Below are 20,452 nucleotides of genomic sequence, written 5' to 3'. Positions count from 1 at the left end.
TGTACTGTATAAAATGGTAACATTGACATTACATAGTGATTCCTACTGTATCTAATGTACTGTATAAAATGGTAACATTGACATTACATAGTGATTCCTACTGTATCTAATGTACTGTATAAAAGGGTAACATTGACATTACATAGTGATTCCTACTGTATCTAATGTACTGTATAAAATGGTAACATTGACATTACATAGTGATTCCTACTGTATCTAATGTACTGTATAAAAGGGTAACATTGACATTACATATGGACTCATATGTAATGGATAACAGGTAAGGTCACTTTTGATTTATAATCCACCAGGTAATAATCCACTGGGTGCTCATTTGCTCACTGCAAAAATACACATATTGAGTTTGAGACCATAGAAATAGCATAGTCAGACCTTGAACAGGGAATTGAACCCCAAAAGAAACCAGTGGAGCTTGAACGCAGCCTCAGCTCACATTCACTTACTGTGCAATAGACTGGGCAAAACAGTAGGCTTCCAATAAGATCTGCAATAGAGCTGTGTGGCTCGGTTATCAATAGGCTAGGGGCTAGAATATCATGTGTTCTCCCAGGATGTCTCAATCACAGAACTAGAATGAATAGAACAGGCCTCCCCATTCAAGTCAATGACGCCATCATGGGTACACTGGTGAACATTGTGAGTGTCTCTATGGTCTCAGTCACCTCTGAAACTGATATTCAGGAGGACAAATGGCAAAGAGCTGTTTTATTGCCCCATCCTGGACCATTTCCCTAAATAGTGTCATTCCCCATCAGATCCCTCTGGTCTAAACTCATTGGCCGTCTGGCAGCTCATCTGAATGGCTAATCCAATGGATGGCAGCCATTTTCATGCCAATGGCCCAAACACCATTAGTTGTGCTCAATTGCAGGCATTTGTCGAGCGATGCAGAAGTGATGGCAGAGTGCTCATGGAGATCCTCTCTATAGCTCTGGGAGGCATCGGGAGGCCTTTCTCTGCCTGTCTTGGAGGCATGGGTCCTGGAAGGGGAGAAACTAGTGCTTATGGGCCTTTGAATGGGGCTATGGGCCATTAGCCTAGGTGGGATACTGTAAGAGGGGCCTGACTGTGTGACTTTATCAGTGAGTTGGAAACTGGGACTGAGACTGAGCCAGAGAGAGAGACAAGAGGAAGGGACAGAGATACACAGAGGGACAGAGAGAAAGAGAGAGAGAGAGGCAGAGGGATAGAGGGATAGAGAGCGACGTTATAAAATCCATGTACACAAACAACAAGTGTGTGGATAAAATTGGCAAAAAATACACATTTCTTTACACAGGGCCATGGGGTGAGACAGGGATGCAGAAGTCTGGTTCATCCTTGGAAGCAATTTCCAAACGCATGAAGGTGCCACGTTCATCTGTACAAACAATAGTACGCAAGTATAAACACCATGGGACGACGCAGCCGTCATACCGCTCAAGAAGGAGACGCGTTCTGTCTCCTAGAGATGAACGTACTTTGGTGCGAAAGGTGCAAATCAATCCCAGAACAACAGCAAAGGACCTTGTGAAGATGCTGCAAGAAACAGGTACAAAAGTATCTATATCCGCAGTAAAACGAGTCCTATATCAACATAACCTGAAAGGCCAATCAGCAAGGAAGAAGCCACTGCTCCAAAACCCCCTTAAAAAAGCCAGACTACGGTTTACAACTGCACATGGGGACAAAGATCATACTTTTTGGAGAAATGTCCTCTGTTCTGATGAAACAAAAATAGAACTGTTTGGCCATAATGACCACCGTTATGTTTGGAGGACAAAGGTGGAGGCTTGCAAGCAGAAGAACATCATCCCATTTTTACTAGGATTAAATGTCAGGAATTATGAAAACTGAGTTTAAATGTATTTGGCTAAGGTGTATGTAAACTTCCGACTTCAACTGTATATATCAACGAATTGGCGGGGGCACTAGAACAGTCTGCAGCACCCGGCCTCACCCTATTAGAATCTGAAATCGAATGTCTATTGTTTGCTGATGATCTGGTGCTTCTGTCACCAACCGAGCAGGGCCAACAGCAGCACCTACCTTAGATCTTCTGCACATATTCTGTCAGACCTGGGCCCTGACAGTAAATCTCAGTAATACAAAAAATAATGGTGTTCCAAAAAAGATCCAGTCGCCAGGACTACAAATACAAATTCCATCTAGACACCGTTGGCCTAGAGCACTCAAAAACTATACATACATCAGCGCCACAGGTAACTTCCACAAAGCTGTGAATGAGCTGAGAGACAAGGCAAGAAGGGCATTCTATGCTATCAAAAGGAACATAAAATTCAACATACCAATTAGGATCTGGCTAAAAATACTTGAATCAGTTATAGAACCCATTGCCCTTTATGGTTGTGAGGTCTGGGTTCCGCTCACCAATCAAGAATTCACAAAATGGGACAAACACCAGATTGAGACTCTGCATGCAGAATTCTGTAAACATATCCCCCGTGTACATCGTAAAATACCAAATAATGCATGCAGAGCAGAATTAGGCCGATACCCGCTAATTATCAGAATCCAGAAAAGAGCAGTTCAATTCTACAACCACCTAAAAGGAAGCGATTCCCAAACCTTCTATAACAAAGCCATCACCTACAGAGAGATGAACCTGGAGAAGAGTCCCCTAAGCAAGCTGGCCCTGGAGCTCTGTTCACAAACACAAACATGCCCCACAGAGCAGCAACACAATTAGACCCAACCAAATCATGAAAAAACCAAAAATAATTACTTGACACATTGAAAAAAACATACAAAAAAACTGAACAAACTAGAATGTTATTTGGCCTTAAACAGAGACTACACAGTGGCAGAATACCTGACCACTGTGACTGACTTAAGGAAAGCTTAGACTATGTACAGACTCAGTAAACATAGCCATGCTATTGAGAAAGGCCGCCGTAGTCAGACCTGGCTCTCAAGAGAAGACAGGCTATGTGCACACTGCCCACAAAAAGTGGTTGGAAACTGAGCTGCACTTACTTTTTCTCCCCAAATTCGTGGTATCCAATTGGTAGTTGCAGTCTTATCCCATCGCTGCAACTCCCATAAGGACTCGGGAGAGGCGAAGTTCGAGAGCTGTGTGTCCTCTGAAACACAACCCTGCCATGCCGCACTGCTTCTTGACACAACACCCTCTTAATACGGAAGCCAGCCACACCAATGTGTCAGAGGAAACACTGTACACCTGGAGACCGTGTCAGTGTGCATTGCGCCTGGGTTGCCACAGGAGTCGTTAGTGCGCGATGGGACAAAATCATCCCTGCAGGCCAAACCCTCCCTTAACCCGGACGACGCTGGGCCAATTGTGCTCCACCCCATGGATATCCTGGTCGCGGCTGGCTGCAACAGAGTCTGGACTCGAACCAGGATCTCTAGTGGCACAGCTTGCAATGCGATGCAGTGCCTTAGACCACTGCACCAGTCGGGAGGCCTGAGCTGCACTTTCTAACCACCTGCCAAATGTATGACCATTTTGGAGACACATATTTCCCTCAGATTAGACAGATCCACAAAGAATTCAAAAACAAACCAAATGTTGATAAACTCCCATATCTACTGGGTGAAATACCACAGTGTGCCATCACAGTAGCAAGATTTGCGACCTGTTGCCACATGATAAGGACAACCTGTGAAGAACAAACACCATTGTACATACAACCCATACTTATGTTAATTTATTTTCCATTTTGTACTTTACTATTTTCACAACTTTACAACACTGTATTATTATTGTATTGTATTGTATTATTTTGGAACTTCTGTGAGTGTAATGTTTACTTTTAATTTTGATTGGGGGGGAGTCTAAAGCCCAGAGAGTAAGCCTGGGAGCTTGTTAGGGGGCTGAGTCTATGGGTGAGTGATCGCGTGTTGGTCTGGAAGTCAGTGTGTTACCCGGCTGAATCTATGGGTGAGTGATCGCGTGTTGGTCTGGAAGTGAGTGTGTGAGTGTTGGAGTGTGAAGGCCCTAACTCCAAGTGTGTGTGCCCTAGTAAGCTGCTGATATTGAAAGTGTGTGTGTAACAGCACTGTGAGGCGTCTGTGTGTCAATCTGTGTGTGACATCGTGAAAAACCCCCAGCCCCACTGTGCTTACTCAAGGCACGTTTTGACGTGTGTAGGAGCACACAGGCAGTTAGTAGACACTGCAGATTAATTCCACCTTCTCTCCACTATTTTGGGGACGAGAGAACAGTAATCCTTTCCGGTCTTTCCTCTGTCAGCCAGCCTGGCAAAGTACAGTCACCTCAGTTTGAACTCACAGCCCAGCCTTGTACAGTTAACTACTAAGCTTCATTCCACCCCAGACATGCCTTCTCTACCCTACTGCAGACAATACATGTTTTTTTTATGAACCCGGATTAACGATGTTGTACTTGTATTGTATTGATGTGATTTGTCAGTGAAAATAAATGTTTATGTGTTAATATTTTCACTGTTTTAACGTTGTAGGCATCACACGATAAGTAGGCTATAACGTCTCTGTCTCGTGTGTCATAGACATTCAAATGTAAGCAGCAGGAAATAAGGTGAGATCCACATCTGTCTCTGTCTGCACTGAGGTCTAGAAGATTCTCTCAAGGACTTACAGGGACCAGATGTCGGCCCGGCATTTCTCACACATTAAATTATTAGCCAAATAATGATCATTCTTCGCAAAAAAAACAAAACAATTCAGACCAGCCCAATGGGCTAAAGATGGGCTAGCCCATGGACCTCAATGCCTATGAGGGATAACCTGAGGAGCTCTCAGTGTCTGTAAAAAGTGATTCCTCACTTCTGTCTCCTTCTCACCTCTATCTCGCGGAAAACAACCGCAGTACATTTGCATAATTAGAAATGTAATTTGTTTCTCTTTGCACAGAAGCAATTTCCCCTTCATTTGAGCACCGTCTACAACCGGAATTTAAAACCTCATCATTGCACGTTAAAATAACTGAGCTCAAACTCACATCTACACACACACACACACACACACACACACACACACACACACACACACACACACACACACACACACACACACACACACACACACACACACACACACACACACACACACACACACACACACACAACCCAAGGGAATGAATATTATCATATTTTCCATGAAGAAGTGTTGGCCTAGATGCATGGTTCATCAGTGAGCCAGAGGCCTAGTCTTTGTGATAGCCAGTTGAGGAGGTAAGGCCACTACCATTTCAGTAGGAAAATGGCCCTGACACTTATGTCTCCAGTAGCTATTTCTGTTTAAAGTGCTGCTAGCTTTACGCAGCATATTGTCTTCATAAAAACACTGTTCATCATCACCACGGTTACTGCCGGAGAGAGAGCGAGAGAGAGAGAGCCAATGTTATCGGACCATACACGGTTTGCTTACAGCCTATAGGAAACATATTGTTTTTGACAATATGGCTTGATAACAGAATATAGAAACATATTGTTTTTAAAGCTCCCAGGCTGTGTCACAGCCGGCCGTGACCGGGAGACCCATGAGGCGGCACACAATTAGCCCAGCGCCGTCTTGGTTAGGGGAAGGTTTGGCTGGTCGAGATTTCCTTTTCCCATCGCGCTCTAGCAACTCCTTGTGGGGGGCCGGGCGCCTGCAACCTGACCTAGGTCGCCAGTTGGACATTGTTTCCTCCGACACATTGGTGCGGCTGGCTTCAGGGTTAAGCAAGCAGTGTGGCAGGGTCGTGTTTCAGAGGATGCATGGCTCTCGACCTTCGCCTCTCCCGAGTCCGTAGAGGAGTTGCAGCGATGGGACAAGACTGTAACTACCAATTCGATATCATGAAATTGGGGAGAAAAAGAGGTAAATGTAAAAAAATAAATCATAATAATAATACTTTTTAAAAACTATATGGTTTAATCTATTGGTATATACTGTAACTATGACATGCGGTTCATCCACCAACCCTATATGACAAATATCGTATAAGAAATCTACATCATCCGGTGTTGATTAGCTATAAAACACAACAAAATAAATAACTGTCTTTGTTGATGAGAGTCATAGGTGAGACGCATAATCAGGTTAACCATGGAACTCTAAATGGGTTTTGGGGTTTTATTTTCGTAATAAGGCTTGCTTCCCGCTTATGGCTAGAAAGAAGCTTGTACAGGCAACTTTTCTCCCTGTAATTGATTATGGTGACTTGTTGTATATTCATGCAGCCTCCTCCGTCTTACAGAGACCGGACTTTGTTTATCATGCATCCTTGGGCTTTATTACAAATGCCAAGTCACTCACCCACCATTGCACATTGTACCAAATGGTAAGTTGGACCTCACTTTATATGCACAGAAAGATACATTTGTATGTGTTCATCTACAAAGCCCTTTTGGGTCAACTCCCTCTTTACCTCTGTAGTCTGGTCTCCTTCACCACCAGCAGTTACCATACCCGGTTTGCTAGGTGGTTGATACTTAAAGTCCCCAGGACATTCACAGTATTAGGCAAGACTCCCTTCTCTTCTTGTGCACCAGACGCATGGAATCATCTACAATCCATGCTTCATCTAGATATGTTAGTGCCACTGAATGAATGTAAAATATTGATGGGTTACTCTCTTACGGAGGAGTGTAAATGCTTTTTTTAGGCTGGATCATGTTGTTGTATTGTATTGTTGTATGTTTTTAATGATGTCATGTATTGATTGTTGCTGCCTTCTTGGCCAGGTCTACCTTAAAAAAGAGACTCTGGGTCTCAATGGGCTTTTCCTGGTTAAATACATGTTAAATAAAACATTTTTAAATCACCAGGTGGTAAATTAGTTAATAGACCAATAAGAAAGAGAGTTTAAAATCTTTCTGACAATAACAGACCGTTTTCAGTTTCTCCTCCCCACTCAGATCATTCCCAGACAGTCCTAGTACAATTCTTGTTTGAGAAATTGTTCTTTGCTAATAAGCTATGTTTTGTTTATTTTTGACCATTTTAATTGAAAACAATCACAGTTAAGGTACTTAATTGTTACCCAGAAAGGATTTGATGTTGAGATGAAAACAGCTACATTGGACCTGTAATTAAAAATGCCTGGGAAGACAGAGAAGTGTCCTTCTGTCTGAGTCCAGAGAACGATGAGAATGCTTTAAATGCCAGGGATCTTTGCGACCTGAGGGAGCTCTCAGAAGGGGCACTCCAATCGTCAGTGTAATGACTCAGGTCCACATTCAACTTCAACTCTCTATTTCCCTTACCACTCTAAAACAGTATTATTCGTCAACTCATTAACCACACAAAAGTGATCCAGACTTCAGTAATCAACTACGTATAAGACCTCCAAAAAGGTATTGAAAGGTGGGATGGGTACTGAGACTGGAGATATTCTGAGGCAGTTCCTCAAAGCACTGGAGAGGAGGATGGTGTGTGACACAAGTGAGAGAACTTGAGAGATGAAGAGAGATATAAAGTGTGAAATACATACAGGGAAACAAATAAACATAAAGAGACAGAGAGATAAAAGAGAAAAACAAAGAGAGAAAAACAGAGAGCGAGAGAAGGACACTCACACACGCAGGAAGGCAGCTGTCCAGACCAGTTGTGGTCCTGCAGGCAGATCCGCACCGAGGAGCCGATGAGGCGGAAGCCTGGGATGCACTGGTACACCACCGTCTCCCTGTAGCCAAAGTTCTCCCCAATTACCTGACCGTTCACTATGGTCTCTGGAATACCACAGTGGCCCGCTGGAGAGAAACACAAAGGGAGAAAGTTAAGAGAGAGGAAAAGGGAGAAGGGGAGACGTAGAAGGGGGTAGAGAGAGATGGTGTTTTCACTGAAATAGACACATAGCAGCTAGAGAGAGGAAAAAACTACTCTCAGAGAGAGACAAAAAACAAACATTTCTTTCCACAGGGCTGCAGCTTAAGCCTCACCCTCTTCAACATATATATAAACAAAATGGCGAGGGCACTAGAACAATCTGCAGCACCCGGCCTCACCCTACTAGAATCTGAAGTCAAATGTCTATTGTTTGTTGATGATCTGGTGCTCCTATAACCAACCAAGGAGGGCCTACAGCAGCACCTACAGTAGATCTTCTGCACATATTCTGTCAGACCTGGGCCCTGACAGTAAATCTCAGTAATACAAAAATAATGGTGTTCCAAAAAAGGTCCAGTTGCCAGGACCACAAATACAAATTCCACATTGACACTGTTGCCCTAGAGCACACAAAAAAACGATGCATACCTCGGCCTAAACATCGGCCTAAACATCAGCGCCACAGGTAACTTCCACAAACTGTGAATAATCTGAGACATAAAATTCAACATACCCATTAGGATCTGGCTAAAAATACTTGAATCAGTTATAGAACCCATTGTCCTTTATGGTTGTGAGGTCTGGGGTCCGCTCACCAATCAAGAATTCACAAAATGGGACAAACACCAGATTGAGACTCTGCATGCAGAATTCTGCAAACATATCCTCTGTGTACAACATAAAACACCAAATAATGCATGCAGAACAGAATTAGGCCGATACCCGCTAATGATCAAAATCCAGAAAAGAGCAGTTCAATTCTACAACCACCTAAAAGGAAGCGATTCCCAAACCTTCCATAACAAAGCCATCACCTACAGAGAGATGAACCTGGAGAAGAGTCCCGTAAGCAAGCTGGTCCTGTAGCTCTGTCACAAACACAAACAGACCCCACAGAGCCCCAGGACAGCAACACAATTAGACCCAACCAAATCATGAGAAAACAAAAATATACTTATTTCCAATGTTTCAAGTAATTAACAAAAAACAGAGCAAACTACAGTAGAATGCTATCTGGCCCTAAACAGAGAGTACACAGTGGCAGAATACCTGACCACTGTGACTGACCCAAACTTAAGGAAAGCTTTGACTATGTACAGACTCAGTGAGCATAACCTTGCTATTGAGAAAGGTCTCAGTAGGCAGACCTGGCTCTCAAGAGAAGACAGGCTATGTGCACACTGCCCACAAAATTAGGTGGGAATTGAGATGCACTTCCTAACCTCCTGCCCAATGTTTGACCATATTAGAAGCACATATTTCCCTCAGATTGCACAGATCCACAAATAATTAAAAAACAAACCACATTTTGATAAACTCATATCTACTGGGTGAAATACCAGTGTGCCATCACAGCAGCAAGATGTGTGACCTGTTGTCACAAGATAAGGACAACAAGTGAAGAACATTGTAAATACAACCCATAATTTTAAAATATATTTTCCCTTTGTACTTGAACTATTAGCACATCGTTACAACACTGTATATAGACATAATATGACATTTGAAATGTCTTTATTCTTTTGGAACCTCTGTGAGTGTAATATTTACTGTTTATTTTTATTGTTTATTTCACTTTTGTTTTATCTACTTCACTTGCGTTGGCAATGTTAACATATGTTTCCCATGCCAATAACGCCCTTAAATTAAAATGTTTGTGTTGTTGATAAGTATTGTACTGTACGGAATAGTCATGTTCTGGAGACAGACAGACAGACAGACAGACAGACAGACAGACAGACAGACAGACAGACAGACAGACAGACAGACAGACAGACAGACAGAGAGACAGACAGACAGACAGACAGACAGACAGACAGACAGACAGACAGACAGACAGACAGACAGACAGACAGACAGACAGACAGACAGACAGACAGACAGACAGACAGACAGACAGACAGACAGACAGACAGACAGACAGACAGACAGACAGGATAGAGATTTTCATTTAATCACACACGTCACAGAAATACAGTATTTGCAGTACACAGACGTGTTCTGGAGAAAATAAAGAAGCCCAAAATAGACACTTCTCCCTGCTTCCACAGACTTGGTTGGCATCAGCACACAGAGAAGTTAGACAGTCAAGCTATTTACCACAATAAACATATGTTCATTAGAGGGTGAAGACCAAAATAACTCCACACCAACAAAAACATTCTTAGGGCAAAAGATAGCCTACATTTCACAGGCAATACAGCGTCTGGAGAATGTTGTCTTGGTTGTTTCACACAAATACAGACAGACAACAGAAATGTTGGGAATTAATTGGTCGTTTTACCCAAGCAGCGGGTCTCCTGTCCACTCCACAGTCCAGAGGAGAGGCATTCTCTCACAGTCGAGCCCACCAGCATGAACCCTGCGTCGCACATGAAGATGGCAGTCGCCCCAAAGGTCATCTGCGTACCAATCTTCTTCCCATTGGGCGGGCCAGGGAGGTCCCCGCAGGAAATGACTGTGGCACAGACAATAACAAAGGCATCATCAGCTAGCTGATGGACCAATGGCATTAAACAGCTGAGACATATCAGCCAACTGACAGATCAATGGCATTAACAAACACCTGGGAGATATCAGCCAGCTGACAGACCAATGGCATTAACAAACACCTGGGAGATATCAGCCAGCTGACAGATCAATGTCATTAACAAACACCTGGGAGATATCAGCCAGCTGACAGACCAATGGCATTAACAAACACCTGGGAGATATCAGCCAGCTGACAGACCAATGGCATTAACAAACACCTGGGAGATATCAGCCAGCTGACAGACCAATGGCATTAACAAACACCTAGGAGATATCAGCCAGCTGACAGACCAATGGCATTAACAAACACCTGGGAGATATCAGCCAGCTGACAGACCAATGGCATTAACAAACACCTGGGAGATATCAGCCAGCTGACAGACCAATGTCATTAACAAACACCTAGGAGATATCAGCCAGCTGACAGACCAATGTCATTAACAAACACCTGGGAGATATCAGCCAGCTGACAGACCAATGTCATTAACAAACACCTAGGAGATATCAGCCAGCTGACAGACCAAGGTCATTAACAAACACCTGGGAGATATCAGCCAGCTGACAGACCAATGTCATTAACAAACACCTAGGAGATATCAGCCAGCTGACAGACCAATGTCATTAACAAACACCTAGGAGATATCAGCCAGCTGACAGACCAATGTCATTAACAAACACCTAGGAGATATCAGCCAGCTGACAGACCAAGGTCATTAACAAACACCTGGGAGATATCAGCCAGCTGACAGACCAATGGCATTAACAAACACCTGAACGATATCAGCCAGCTGACAGACCAATGGTATTAACAAACACCTGAGAAATATTGTAGGAGAATTTCCAGTGCTTTGGTGATTTTCCAGTATCTATACTGTTTTCCCAGAAGTAGTGTAACAGAATCAATATGGGGCTAATTATTAGACATGTGTAAGCAGAATGAAGGCTGAACCCATGTGAATGTACAAAGCTGGATCAACATCGAGTTAACCATTAGACATGTAAAAATAGAACGTGAGCAGAATCCATGTGGATGTGGCAAGCTAGACCAACACAGACTTGACTGGTCTGGGCCATATCTGAGCAGAATCCATGTGGATGAGGCAAGCTAGACCAACACAGACTTGACTGGTCTGGGCCATATCTGAGCAGAATCCATGTGGATGAGGCAAGCTAGACCAACACAGACTTGACTGGTCTGGGCCATATCTGAGCAGAATCCATGTGGATGAGGCAAGCTAGACCAACACAGACTTGACTGCTGACAGACCAATGGTCTGGGACATATCTGAGCAGAATCCGTGTGGATGAGGCAAGCTAGACCAACACATACTTGACTGGTCTGGGCCATATCTGAGCAGAATCCGTGTGGATGAGGCAAGCTAGACCAACACAGACTTGACTGGTCTGGGCCATATCTGAGCAGAATCCGTGTGGATGAGGCAAGCTAGACCAATGCAGACTTGACTGGTCTGGGCCATATCTGAGCAGAATCCATGTGGATGTGGCAAGCTAGACCAACAGACTTGACTGGTCTGGGCCATATCTGAGCAGAATCCGTGTGGATGTGGCAAGCTAGACCAACACAGACTTGACTGGTCTGGGCCATATCTGAGCAGAATCCGTGTGGATGTGGCAAGCTAGACCAACACAGACTTGACTGGTCTGGGCCATATCTGATCTTGTGAAAGCTACTGGACATGCACATGGGATAATCATACATCGACAACATCGGCCTGAACTTGTGAATACCTTTGGACAGGAACATTAGTTAATCAGTTATAGGCACCATCAGACATACACCTGCAGTAGGAGTGTGCATGTCTGTTTATTTTTGTGTCATTGCAATGTCACGGCACCAATAGAGTCTATGGCCTAATGTCTGAGCCAATAAAATAATGGAAATTAAGCAAGGCAACAAGATAAGGGTGGCCAGGGCTAAAGGATATTAATAATGAACATAAAGTGGAGTGACTATGTTATGTCAGGGTAAAACTGTATGAAAGCAGAGTACTGAGACTGGAAAGTTCAGTTAGTCCATGGGCCTGCTCGGCTTTGCTACTTTTGTGATAAAGTCTATTTCAATTCACAAGCTCCGAAGGGGAGTCATATTATTTTGGGGGGGATCCTCAAGATGGGAGGAAATGAGGGGAGAGGGGAGGAGTGGAGAGGAAGGGAGGAGTGGAGAGAAGAGGAGGAGGGGAAGGTAAAGGGAGGTGTATTTTTTTTAACCAGAATAATCAATGTGGTCTATTCATTATTCCCACTAACATCCACACTCCAGTCATACCTGATACTCCTACAACCACACTCCAGGCATACAGTACCTGCTACTACTACATCCACTCTCCAGGCATACATGCTACTCCTACAACCACACTCCAGGCATACCTGCTACTCCTACAACCACACTCCAGGCATACCTGCTACTCCTACATCCACACTCCAGGCATACAGTACCTGCTACTACTACATCCACTCTCCAGGCATACATGCTATCCTACAACCACACTCCAGGCATACCTGCTACTCCTACATCCACACTCCAGGCATACAGTACCTGCTACTACTACATCCACTCTCCAGGCATACATGCTACTCCTACAACCACACTCCAGTCATACCTGATACTCCTACAACCACACTCCAGGCATACAGTACCTGCTACTACTACATCCACTCTCCAGGCATACATGCTACTCCTACAACCACACTCCAGGCATACCTGCTACTCCTACATCCACACTCCAGGCATACCTGCTACTCCTACATCCACACTCCAGGCATACCTGCTACTCATGAAAAATGTCTGTCAAAATGATAATCATTACATAAACATACAATACGGCTAAGGCACACTGTAACAGCCTAAAACACAACCTAAACACAATATGCTTCTGACATGGAAATGGTGTAAAAAGTCCCAGATTGGCAAAAAAGAAAATGGCCACCCTATACTCACTCTGGCAGTGAGGCCTTTCGTTCCTCCAACTCCATATGCCATTGGCCGTACACTGGATGTGGGCGGGGCCTAGGCGGTAGTAGCCCGGGTCACAGCTGAAGATAATCTTGGTCCTGTACTCATAGTGGGAGCCATTCACGATCCTCCACCTCCCGTGCTCCAGAGAGAAGGAGCCGATGCTTGGACACACCACCACTGTTACACAGAAACACATACACACGCACACAAACACACACACGCACCCGCACACACAAGAATAGTTAACACATAAATAAAAGCAAAAAACATTTGAGTATTTTAGCAGACTTAAAGTTAGAAGATTTTAAGATATTTCAGCTGAAAATCTGTTCTCACACAGCACTATATTATTGAGGTGAAGAGGATGGAATATTAAAAGGTTTTCTTCTCTCTGTAATCTGTTGACCTCCATTTACGCTGCTTTGTGAGGCAGCCAGGCACGTTTAACAGGCATTTTAATGGGCAATAACAAAATACTGACTACTCCATTCATAAATAAGTGAGGGATTGCCTTCGAGGGGGGAACTGATTTTAAGAGGGATGTAATTGCCCTCCTGAGGAGCTGTGAGGTGAAAGCCCACGCACATGCACACGCACACACACACGCACACACACACTCTTCCCCCTACTTCACTGGTCTCCGCTGCTGGACTTGCCACCTAGCCTAACGGTACCTGCCTGGGCATCGGGCACGCACACCCTCGTACATGCTCCCCCACTAGCCTCCCACCTGAGCAACGGGGGATCTTGTTGTGGTTGCTCCAGGTGCCATCCGGCTGGCAGACGGCGCTGGTCAGCTCTTTGGAGGACAGGCGGTAGCCATCATTGCAGAAGTAGGTCACGCGCGTGCCCACCGAGTAGTCCACCGTCAGCACTCCTCCGTTCACCGGCGCCTTGGGCACCCCGCAGGACACCGCTGTCGGGAGGGGGGTTGGGGGGGGGGACCAGGGGAGAAGGAGGGGAGAGGAGGAGAGGAAGAGAGGAGCATCAGCGCTTATAAAACCCAGGGGGTGAGACGCAGGGTTATCATGTTACGCAATCAAATCAGTCTCACACACAGAGATACACTACCTACTCACTACATAATCAGTGTAATACACACACTACACATTCAGATCAGTCTCACACACAGAGATACACTCCAACTCACACATACAGAGCACTCAGATAACACACTCAATCTCACATACACACCTACCAACAGTACACAACAACAAAGAGATAAACACACACCGTTTTAACACACACAAAGATCTGCTGATGAAAAGACAGACATTAACACTATTCATACCTATTGACCTTTCACACTACTCACTCAAAGACCCACTGACTGTACCACGAATGACAGACAGACAGACAGACAGACAGACAGACAGACAGACAGACAGACAGACAGACAGACAGACAGACAGACAGACAGACAGACAGACAGACAGACAGACAGACAGACAGACAGACAGACAGACAGACAGACAGACAGTACTGTGAGGAACATTGACTCTAACATACAGAAACCATATAATGACAAATAGTCTGATTCATTCTTCTAACACACAGAGGGTGATGAGCATTGACGCATTGAGACAACTTCCACACAATAACACACTGCTCACTCAATTCACACTGACGATGTACTGACAAGGTAGTGCCCACTCAATCTTTAAAAAGCTACCTTATTTCATCTGATTTTCAAAAAGATTCTCACAGAATGTAGTCTTTCGCTCAGAGAGAGAGAGAGAAAAACACATGCAGTGACCGAGATAAAGAAACCAAAACCAAGATACTGGCGTGAGCAAACATACAAACCAAGATAGAACACCTCAAATAATAAGTCCACCTCTTCACACCGTCAAGCAGAGGTGGAATTGTGTGTGCAGGAGTTATTTTAGTTGTTCTACAGTGTTGATTTTTGGGGGTGACTGCCAGCACCAAATCAAGATTGGCTTTGTAGTGTGAGTGTTAACTTTTTTTCAGGAGTCATTCTGAAGGAGTGACTCCTGGAAAATGTAGGGAGTCATTCTGAAGGAGTGACTCCTGGAAAATGTAGGGAGTCATTCTGAAGGAGTGACTCCTGGAAAATGTAGGGAGTCATTCTGAAGGAGTGACTCCTGGAAAATGTAGGGAGTCATTCTGAAGGAGTGACTCCTGGAAAATGTAGGGAGTCATTCTGAAGGAGTGACTCCTGGAAAATGTAGGGAGTCATTCTGAAGGAGTGACTCCTGGAAAATGTAGGGAGTCATTCTGAATGAGTGACTCCTGAAAAATGTAGGGAGTCATTCTGAAGGAGTGACTCCTGGAAAATGTAGGGAGTCATTCTGAATGAGTGACTCCTGAAAAATGTAGGGAGTCATTCTGAAGGAGTGACTCCTGGAAAATGTAGGGAGTCATTCTGAATGAGTGACTCTTGAAAAATGTAGGGAGTCATTCTGAAGGAGTGACTCCTGGAAAATGTAGGGAGTCATTCTGAATGAGTGACTCCTGAAAAATGTAGGGAGTCATTCTGAATGAGTGACTCCTGGAAAATGTAGGGAGTCATTCTGAAGGAGTGACTCCTGAAAACTAGGGAGTCATTCTGAAGGAGTGACTCCAAAATGTTGGGAGTCATTCTGAAGGAGTGACTCCTGGAAAATGTAGGGAGTCATTCTGAATGAGTGACTCCTGGAAAATGTAGGGAGTCATTCTGAAGGAGTGACTCCTGGAAAATGTAGGGAGTCATTCTGAAGGAGTGACTCCTGGAAAATGTAGGGAGTCATTCTGAAGGAGTGACTCCTGGAAAATGTAGGGAGTCATTCTGAAGGAGTGACTCCTGAAAAATGTAGGGAGTCATTCTGAAGGAGTGACTCCTGGAAAATGTAGGGAGTCATTCTGAAGGAGTGACTCCTGGAAAATGTAGGGAGTCATTCTGAATGAGTGACTCCTGAAAAATGTAGGGAGTCATTCTGAAGGAGTGACTCCTGGAAAATGTAGGAGTCATTCTGAAGGAGTGACTCCTGGAAAATGTAGGGAGTCATTCTGAAGGAGTGACTCCTGAAAAATGTAGGGAGTCATTCTGAAGGAGTGACTCCTGGAAAATGTTGGGAGTCATTCTGAAGGAGTGACTCCTGGAAAATGTAGGGAGTCATTCTGAAGGAGTGACTCCTGGAAAATGTTGGGAGTCATTCTGAAGGAGTGACTCCTGGAAAATGTAGGGAGTCATTCTGAAGGAGTGACTCCTGGAAAATGTAGGGAGTCATTCTGAAGGAGTGACTCCTGGAAAATGTAGGGAGTCATTCTGAAGGAGTGACTCCTGGAAAATGTTGGGAGTCATTCTGAAGGAGTGACTCCTGGAAAATGTAGGGAGTCATTCTGAAGGAGTGACTCCTGGAAAATGTAGGGAGTCATTCTGAAGGAGTGACTCCTGGAAAAATGTAGGGAGTCATTCTGAAGGAGTGACTCCTGAAAATGTAGGGAGTCATTCTGAAGGAGTGACTCCTGGAAAATGTTGGGAGTCATTCTGAAGGAGTGACTCCTGGAAAATGTAGGGAGTCATTCTGAATGAGTGACTCTTGAAAAATGTAGGGAGTCATTCTGAAGGAGTGACTCCTGGAAAATGTAGGGAGTCATTCTGAATGAGTGACTCCTGAAAAATGTAGGGAGTCATTCTGAATGAGTGACTCCTGAAAAATGTAGGGAGTCATTCTGAAGGAGTGACTCCTGGAAAATGTAGGGAGTCATTCTGAATGAGTGACTCCTGGAAAATGTAGGGAGTCATTCTGAAGGAGTGACTCCTGGAAAATGTAGGGAGTCATTCTGAAGGAGTGACTCCTGAAAAATGTAGGGAGTCATTCTGAATGTGGTGGGTGTTTCCTCCTGCTATGACAATAGGTCTATTGTAGTGGGAAAAGCTGGAGATGTTAAATATCACTATCACAAGAGTAAACTGAGCACAAAGAGAGGATTATATATATGCTGTGTGTGTGTGTGTGTGTGTGTGTGTGTGTGTGTGTGTGTGTGTGTGTGTGTGTGTGTGTGTGTGTGTGTGTGTGTGTGTGTGTGTGTGTGTGTGTGTGTGTGTGTGTGTGTGTGTGTGTGTGTGTGTGTGTGTTCTCAGCTCAGGAAAGTGTGAAACTATCCTGTTTCTCTCTGCTATATTTTCTGGCAAGTCTCAATCCTACAGCCAAAAAACATGAAATCATTTTCAAATCTAAGATTTTAGCATCCTTATATTTCCTCTCTGTTTCTTTCTATCCAATCAGTTTGGAATAAGACGTAGTCTGCCTCTCAAATAGTAGCCTATTCCTTGGCCTTTATAGTGCACTATTTTTAAACCAAGGCAATAGTGTGTTGGTCAAAAGTAGTGCAGTATACAGGGAACATGGTGCTATTTGGAATGCACCCGAAGGTTACTATCTGTCACGATGCATAATATGCACACAATGGATAATTGTCTTACATTGCAAAAATCTTACATACAATAGCAATTACTAAATACAATTGCTATATTTTGATATACAGTAGATCCATTATCAGACATTTGCACTTCTTTTCAGTGTAAAAACATTGTCATTAAGACCACATGGTGTCCATATGAAGACATATCAAGATGAAAAAAAGTCCTGCTGAGATTTTCCTGATATGAACATCGTAACACCCTCATTATCTAATTTCCTGGACCAGTGCTCTTAGATGATGGTGAACAATGACTCCCGGTTGTCTCATTTTAGGGTGAAGTACTCTGACACACTTCTGAAGTTTATGTAGTCATTTTATGTGTGTCACTGCACGTTAGTGTCACTCCAGCCTGTGGCGCCTGACAGTAAGGTGGCATGCATCAAATCATATGGGGCGGCAGGGTAGCCTAGTGGTTAGAGTGTTAGACTAGTAACCGTAAGGTTGCAAGTTCAAACCCCCAAGCTGACAAGGTACAAATCTGTCGTTCTGCCCCTGAACAGGCAGTTAACCCACTGTTCCTAGGCCGTCATTGAAAATAAGAATTTGTTCTTCACTGACTTGCCTAGTTAAATAAAGGTAAAAAAAACATTAAATCACTGAGTGGTGCTTTAGAAAGCTCTGTTTTTCTGTTAAAACCCGGCTTGTAACAGGTAAAAATCTTTTGAAAATAGCTTTTCCAGAATGAGAGTTGAGAGTTGAGACTGACGTGAGTGAACTTCAGTTGGTGACGATTTTAAAGACATTGATGGAGAAATGTATTGCTATTTTGGCTCTTTTCATGAGTTAAATTTGCTTGACATTTCATGTAGAAAAAGCTAAGTCGGGGTAGATAAATGTTAGTAATTATTCTAGAAATGTAAATCCATGTGACACACTCAGTACATGCAACAGGATTCCTAGAAAATTGTTATATAGTAACATGTAGAATCTAGGATCAGGTCTCCTGTCCATCTGATCTTATTCATTATGATCTTAAAAGGCAAAACTTATCCTAGATCAGCACTCCTAGTCTGAGACGCTTTGTCAATATGGGCCAAGATCTCACCTTGGCAGGCAGGTACGGTGGAGTCCCAGTCAAAGTATCCGTAGGGGTTCCTCCTGCACACGGCCGTACTGTTCCCTATGAGGCGGTAGCCCCGGTCACAGGCCCAGCGGACTAGGCTGTTGAGGTGACCACCCGTCTGACTACTGATGGACCCCTGCAGAGGCGAGTCTGGGGTGCTGCAGTACAGGGCTGGAGGGGGGAAAGAGAGAGAGAGAGAGGGAGGGAGGGAGGGAGGGAGGGAGGGAGGGAGGGAGGGAGGGAGGGAGGGAGGGAGGGAGGGAGGAGGGAGGGAGGGAGGGAGGGAGGGAGGGAGGGAGGGAGGGAGGGAGGGAGGGAGGGAGGGAGGGAGAGAGAGGAGAGAGAGAGAGAGAGAGAGAGAGAGAGAGAGAGGGAGCAGGGGAGAGAGAGAGAGAGAGGGAGCAGGGGAGGGAGGCAGAAAGAGGGAGACAAACAATAACACACACAAACACACAAACACACACAGGTCAAGTCACTAGTACAGTACCCTGGTGGTTATAACCAGAGCTGTATTACTGTAATACCTACAGCTATAAGGCTCTGACTATAACTAGCTTCTAACTTCTACTGTTACTCATGAGTAACAACATATACAATCTTCATATTATTTCAACTAAATGTGGGTGAATGTTTTTACTTGATATATAGCCTACCAGTGAGGCTACATAGGCATTCATTTGTAAATGTTTTATATACTGTAATTTCCCCACACATATGCAGTATACGTACAGTATGTACAATATATATACATACCATTACATCAATATCACTCTCTCTGGCATTAACACGTTTAAACACTTCTCACAGTTCAGTTCAGTGTAGTTATGTAAAAGCATGCTGTGCAGCTTCTTCCTGCGTTGACACTTGGCCCTGAGCCCTGCACGAACAGGAAGATGGGGACGGGGACTGTGTCACACCAAATCAGTGGGCAGGCGTGAGACACACACCACACTCAGCATACACGTACATACAGTAATTACAAAGTTAGCACAACATAGGGTTAATTCTAGGTGTGTCTGTGTCCTATGTCCTGGAAGACTAAAAGGGGAGAGTTCCTCCTCGTGAGAAAAAGCCTCCTGACCCCCATTTTACGCTCAATGTTGTTTTTGTTAAAAAAAACATGTTTTATCTTTCTGCTTTACATACTGTTTTGACCTACCCTGGGTACCAGTCCATTTGTGCCATCATGCCACTCCTTGCTTTTGCATGAAAAGGATGGCACAAGCAGACTGGTATCCAGGATAGTACTAACCTAGCAACTAGGAAAGAATGGCAAACTTGAAAAACATTGAGTTCACCAGCTAACGTGATATCTCGTCTCCATCACCATCTAAATGCACTATAAAGTGCTCTGAGTGCTCCTTCAATTGAGCAGTTTGAATAACAAGGCCAAGCATGTACCTCAACTTGTCACTTTCATAACTACAGTAGAAGGGCAAAGTCAACCCATATCCGGGAGTGTCAATTCTAGTTCACACAGCAAGTTCTGACTTACAGGTATATGCCTTATTCATTCAGATACATATTTAAACTATAGTTAAAAAGCACTGGTCTGATTGTGTGTGAACAATGGTAAGGGGTAGCACATAAAAAGATAGGTGCAGTGAAATGAGTTGTTTTACAGGGCAGCCATAGTAGTACGGCACCCCTGGAGCAAGTTAGGGCTACGT

General features: G+C 44.1%; 1 protein-coding gene across 1 annotated transcript in view; it reads right to left on the bottom strand.

The window, feature by feature from the left end:
• Window positions 1-20,452, bottom strand: part of LOC121841470 (CUB and sushi domain-containing protein 3-like) — a 633,380-nt gene that overhangs the window by 79,528 nt on the left and 533,400 nt on the right. Inside the window, exons 49-53 of the mRNA XM_042310031.1 lie at window positions 18,765-18,953; window positions 14,019-14,204; window positions 13,271-13,465; window positions 10,064-10,237; window positions 7,530-7,703 (exon numbers count right to left, since the gene is read on the bottom strand). Coding sequence (XP_042165965.1) covers window positions 7,530-7,703; window positions 10,064-10,237; window positions 13,271-13,465; window positions 14,019-14,204; window positions 18,765-18,953 — 918 coding nt within the window. The remainder of the gene's footprint in view (window positions 1-7,529; window positions 7,704-10,063; window positions 10,238-13,270; window positions 13,466-14,018; window positions 14,205-18,764; window positions 18,954-20,452) is intronic.

Source organism: Oncorhynchus tshawytscha, linkage group LG31 (assembly GCF_018296145.1).
Source record: "Oncorhynchus tshawytscha isolate Ot180627B linkage group LG31, Otsh_v2.0, whole genome shotgun sequence".
NCBI lineage: Eukaryota > Metazoa > Chordata > Actinopteri > Salmoniformes > Salmonidae > Oncorhynchus > Oncorhynchus tshawytscha.
Note: the sequence above shows the minus strand (reverse complement) of the source record. Positions and strands in the feature narration are given on the sequence as shown.